Raw genomic sequence first — 6,166 nt, forward strand, 5'->3', positions numbered from 1 at the left:
GAGGAGACCACCGACTGTGGCCCCGAATCAGGAACAGAGGAGACCACCGACTGTGGCTCCACATCAGGAATAGAGGAGACCACCGACTGTGGCTCCACATCAGGAACAGAGGAGACCACCGACTGTGGCTCCACATCAGGAACAGAGGAGACCACCGACTGTGGCTCCAAAACCAGCATGGGGAAAACCACCCACGGCGGTAAAGGTTCAGTCTCTGAAGTGGCTTGTGATGCTCGCAGAGGGCTCTTTGTGGTCAGAGGCGCCTGCAGAGAGGAGCTCTGACTGTTTGGGTTGTGACTTGTGGTCTGATTTTAAGTTTCTTAATGGATGGTGCTAACTGTCGATCATATAAGTGGTGGCTGAGACTGACCTGGTGTAGATGGGAAAAGGGGTACAGAACCGGAAGCTGAACGGCTTTCCCCTTAACTGGGCTGAACTGGACTGAACTGGGCTGAGACGGACTGAACAGAGCTGTACAGAGCTGTACTGGGCAGGACTGAGCTGGACTGGGCTGGACTGGGCAGGACTGGGCTGGACTGGACTGGACTGGACTGGGCTGGACTGGGCTGAGCTGGGTTGGACTGGGCTGAGCTTGGTTGAACTGGGTTTCTAGACCTGGGCTTGACTCTTGCTCATAGTCTGTAATCATGATATATAGCTGTGTAAATGAGCTCTTCCAGGGTTTCAGGTTCATCTATTATTTCTAGTTTGTCCATAATTTCTTTGTTTAATGCGTTGCGGTAGATATTCTTTAGCATAGCATCAGTCCAGCAGGAAGCAGCGGCTCTGACCCAGAAGTCTATTGAAAACTCCTCTACGGTTCTATTTCCTTGTGTGAAATTTGACAGACCATGAGACTCAGCAGATTTAACGGAAAAATTTAGAGTGAATTCATTTAAAAACTGTTCTAGAGTACATGTAATACTGGATTCAGGAGAAAAATGGGTCTCTTTCCATTCGCGGGCTTGACCGGATAATTGTGAGAGAATAAAAACTATTTTTCTATCGTCGTCAGGGAAACTGGGAAAAGTTCAAAAAACAATTTGCATTGCCACAGAAAACTTTTACACTCACTAGATAAACCAGAAAACTGTGAGGGACGGAAATCAGGAAGTGACTAAACAGATTCTGACCTTAGAAGCGGAACTGGCTCCGGAGTGACGGACGGAATTCCGGAAGTGACGAGAAAGGCTCCGGAACTGGAAGTTGAGCCGGCGCCGCGTTAGCGTTTCTCACGTAGCCTGCTAATTCCTGAAAAGTTCGATCTTTAAGTCCCAAATGTGTATTTAACTCAAGGAGGGTTTGTTCTTGTTCATGGATCTGAGAAGCTTGTTCCACAATAATTTTCCGGAGGTGATCTGCTGGGTTTGGTTGTGGGCCAGAGTGTTCTGTCATGTTGGGTTATTGGAGCTAAACCCAAACGCAGAACACCACAGAGACAGGAGTTAAAGTTCAACAGTTTATTATAAAGGAACACAATCCAGGTTATTATACTGAAAACTAAATGAGTCCGGGCTGGTCACACAGGATTCTCTGATCTGAGGTTCTGGCTGATCGGAGGAAAAAGGAAACCCAAAGAGTCCAGAGGCTGAGGGATGAGCAGAGGGCTAGGCAGCAGCAGGGCTAGGCTTTTGACTAGTAGAGAATCAGTTATTGAGTAGCTCTAATTTCTTTCCTTGAGAACAGGCAGGCAAGTTCCAGACGACGAGCTCCTCCAGAGCTCCTGAGATGCGGCAGGCAGATTTCAGCAAGGGCTACTCTTCCAGAGTTCCCAGGGTTCAGTCAAGAGCAGGTTGGCAGGTTTCAGGGGATGAGCTCCTCCAGAGCTCCTGAGATGCGGCAGGCAGATTTCAGCAAGGGGGACTCCTCCAGAGTTCCAGGGTTCAGTCAGTTTTCTTCCGTGATTAACAAACACTCTGGCACCGGAGTGAGGTCCTCAGCCCTCTTAAGTACTGGTCTCCTGATGAGCAGATGAAGAACAGGTGGTGAAGTCAGCTCCAGCCTCAGGAGATCCAGTACGCCCTCTGGTGGAGAAAGGTAGACAGAACCCCAGATCCCAACAGTAACAAAAATTCCCAGGAAGGGATCCTCGGTGCCCTCTGGTGGGCAAGCCTCAGGATCCCAACAGATGTCCCACATGTGGGTCATCATGTCTCAATCCATCCACCGTCACTTTGCACCACAGAGTCTCCAGGAGTTGGAGGATGCATTACTCCATTACTGGGAGGAGATTCCTCAGGAAACCACCAACCACTTTATCAGGAGCTTGCTCAGGCATTGTAGGGAGGTAATTCAGGCACATGGAGGCCACACACCATACTGAGCCTTTATACTCATTTATTCACTTTAATTGTGTGTGTGACTCTAAATCCAGGGCCCCATTGGTTAGTAAATTTGATTTCCATTGATGATTTCTGTGTAATTTTGTTGACAGCAAATTTGACTTGTACAGAACAAGTTATTCAGAATATTTCATTCATCCAGATCTAGGCTGTTTTATTTAAGTGTTATCTTTTTTTTTTTTTGCGCAGTATATTATTTCTCACAGTTGCTAATGCTGTTATTCAGAGTCATCCCTGTTAACAATACATGTTGACTTCCTTGGTTATTCCTACATCTAACGAACTCTACAATGTTGAAAAGGTTTCATTTTATGAGATAATAGTAGTAGAAGTAGGTTTTCCTTGATCATTTCTATTTTTTTAAACTGTAAGTTACAAAGTCATACGGGTTATGAATTAAGCTTTGTTTCATAATGTAAAGAAAAGAAGAAAAAAATCAAAAACTGTATTAGCTGCACTCATTTTGCTCCCAGGTTTTCATAAGCAATGTAAAAAATGCTGTGGCCACGTAGAATAGACAGGAGTAAATATAAAATGCTAAAGGTATCTGCTAATCACATTTGACTTGGAGGTTGATTCCCTCTGGTATTCTGGTGAGTTTATAGATTTGTTTGTTTTACTTGCTGTTGTCATGGTATCTGCATTTTGCTCCAGTCTATTTGTTGTGTTTGCAGCATTTTACTTGAGCAGTGTCTGTTTTTGGCTTTAGGTTTTGTCTCTGTTTCCTGTACATTTGCACTATAGTTTTGACCTACATTATTTTAAATGTACTTCATTTATGAGGTGACAGTCAGAAGCAATAGTTTTATAAGTCTATACATGCAAAAGGATAAATGGCATAATGTGTTTATAACCAGCGAGGGTGCATGTTTCTGCAGCATTCTCTGCTGTCCTCTCCTTTACTCATTTTAAACTCTCAACTGAAAACCAGGATTCATTAAAAATATAGTTTTAAGCTCTCACATACCTGCCCTTTCTATCTAATGTATATATGCTATATTAAAAAAATAGGATTTTTAAATACTGTGCTCTGAAGCTCAGGTCAGTTTATTTTCTGATAATTTCAATTATAAGAGAGGCAAAATGAGAAGAGAGTTGTCAAGAATATATTGGAAAAGTATGGTGCTTATATGGGTTTGCTGAATAAAAAATGAGGATTTCTCTCCAATTTAATGTAAATACCTGATAAACTCTTCCTGTCTAAATTTGTCTTGTAACCAAAAGAAAATGTATTGTGCTTCTCTAATAGATATATAATAAAAGTAAACTTATTTCTTATCAATTAAGCTAGACTAATTTTCTCAGAATATTTCAGAGCTGTGCAGCTTTTAAAGAACAGTGGCCTATTTGTACGTGACTGTGGTTTTAACACCTTCTTTTGATGTGAGAACAGGAAACAGAGCTGCAGGGTGTCTCCAGAAAATGACCGCTTTTAAATGTATTTGTTTCAGTTAAAAGTTAGATACAATTTCCACTGTTTATCCAGAAATGATTCAAAACTTATTTTAAAAGGAATGGAAGAGCTACAGCAAGGAGCACAGCTAGCCAAGATTTTGAACCAGCAACTAGCAAATAGGATTTAGATCTAAGATATTTTAACTGACATTTAGATGCTGCTGATCGTTACTAGCACTGCTTTTTTGAAAATCATGTTTACGCGAAAAAGCATCCAAGGTAACGACTGTGATGTAGAACTGGTTTAATTTACTTCAGCAGTGGGAACATGGAATAACATTACATCAAGCATAACTGGGATCCATTTTCCAATTTTAAAACCAAGGGTAGTTATAGCGTCTGCTATCAGTAGATGATGTTTTAGGATTTACGTGTGAAATTTATATGCGACACCATCGAAAATACAGATGAACCTTTTCCTGTAGCTACGAGTTTTAAAGCAAAAGTTAGAATTTGAGGTCAGGGTTGGTGAGAAATGTGACAGATGTTAGTTTTTCTTAATAAAAACAACAAAGAAAGAAATTTTCAGAGTAAAAATAATGTGTGGTTAAATCAGATCCAAAGGTTGAGTATTGAAAATTTGACTGTTTGTCAAACAATTAAATTCTGGGGCAACAGTGGCGTTTAATGAAGACGTTTGCCCTGCAACCGAAGGGTTGTCGGTTCAAGCCCTGGCCCCAGCTTTCAGTGTAATTGTGTCCTTGGGCAGGACACTTCACCTGCATTCCCTACTGATGGTGGTCAGAGGGCCCGTTGGCAGAGGTTCATGGCAGGTTTGCTTCTGTCAGTGAGCCCAGGGCAGCTGTGGTTACAATGTAGTTTGTTACTATCAGTGTGAGTGTGAATTGGTGAATGACTGGATGTAGTATAAAGTGCTTTGATCAAGTCCTATGACTTGAAAAAGCACAATATAATTAAAGGCCATTTACCATTTGTCCTCAGTTATATAAAAACTCACTGGCTCATAAGTTTTTAATTGTGGTGCTTTAAAAAAAAAATCAAACAATAATCCCAGGTTTATCTATTAATCTAATCTGCATGTTGTTGCAGGCTGTGACTTTTTTTTTTATAAAACTAAAGAGCAGCTCAGAACATCTTCCTTCTCTGTGTCTCAGGTCTAGTCTGAGGAGCAGCAGAGGATGAAGATAATCTTCTCTCACAGAGGCTCTCAGTGGTTCCCTCTGCTGTCTGAGGGGCTCCTTCATCTCCTTCTAGGCCTCTGCCTTTATGGTACGTTACATACATATAGGTTCTAGAATTAGTGGATTCTATTGCATCAGGGATCTTTGTTAAACATTATTAGATTTCTGCTAACATGAAATTATAATAGATTTGATCTGATTTAGGTATGAATAAAATGCAGGTAATGGTTTTCAAAAACATGCAAGTTCACAACAAAGATTAATATTTTATAATTTTAACCAAATATAAAATTTTTGCATAAAATAACAAAAGTTTGCCAGGATTATTCTTTCTTTATGTCGCTTCCTCATTTAAAATTCCACCTAAAACATGTGGTTATACTATAAATGATTAGTATTTATAGTATAATACTCTGATATGTTGACACTGTCAGTGATGGTAAATGGAGACAGATCAGGTTATAAAACCTGATGGTTGTTCTTTGGACGATCTTAGAGCAGAAATGAACTCTGACCAAAGGTGATGAACTCAACCTGAAGGCAGTCTGTGTAATGTGACGGCCTAGAAACTCTAACCTAGATCTTATATCTTCATTTGTCTTCAAGCATTTTATGTACATTATAGATATTCTACAAGCTGAGTGATCAGATGTTTTCTGTCTGAATAATTATAACTATTGTTACTAATTAAAGTTTGCAGACAACAACTAATATCCTTAAAAAATGTTTGTATTCCAGTTATTATATTTTCAGGTTTATTAAAATAAATAATGATTCTCCATAATAATTACACACTGTTGTTTATAATGTGTTTCAGATGTGGAGGCTTCAGGAGGAAAACAAGTCATTGATAGAAAAGTTGGAGACTCAGTGGAGCTTTCATCAAATTTACCAACTGAAGGAGTCAAATGGGCAAGATGGAGATATGGAAACTCAGTAGTTGCACTTCAAGGTCATGGTGTTATTGCAACCAATCAATTTCAGGGCAGAGTGGAGTTCAATGATGTGAGCTTTAGTTTAACAGTGAGAGAACTGACCCTTCAAGATTCTGGAGATTTCAGTTTCCTCTCAGAGGCCAATGGCCAACAAAGACCTACAGTCATCATCACTCTGCAGGTTCATGGTAAGAAGATGGTTTGATCACAACCTTTCAGAGAAATATATAAAAACTTTATGTTGTTAACCTATTCATGCAATTTATTCATAAACTGACCATATTTAACAAAG

At 40.1% G+C, this 6,166-nt stretch overlaps 1 protein-coding gene across 1 annotated transcript in view; it reads left to right on the plus strand.

Moving 5' to 3' along the window:
* The window catches only part of LOC107104303 (SLAM family member 9-like), a gene marked incomplete at its 3' end in the record, with an annotated part of 46,801 nt that extends 40,926 nt beyond the window's left edge, over positions 1-5,875 (plus strand). Inside the window, exon 5 of the mRNA XM_015404285.1 lies at positions 5,757-5,875. Coding sequence (XP_015259771.1) covers positions 5,757-5,875 — 119 coding nt within the window. The remainder of the gene's footprint in view (positions 1-5,756) is intronic.
* Between the last annotated feature and the right edge of the window lie 291 nt (positions 5,876-6,166).

This window comes from Cyprinodon variegatus, unplaced genomic scaffold (genome assembly GCF_000732505.1).
Source record: "Cyprinodon variegatus isolate N-32 unplaced genomic scaffold, C_variegatus-1.0 Scaffold1682, whole genome shotgun sequence".
NCBI classification, from domain to species: domain Eukaryota; kingdom Metazoa; phylum Chordata; class Actinopteri; order Cyprinodontiformes; family Cyprinodontidae; genus Cyprinodon; species Cyprinodon variegatus.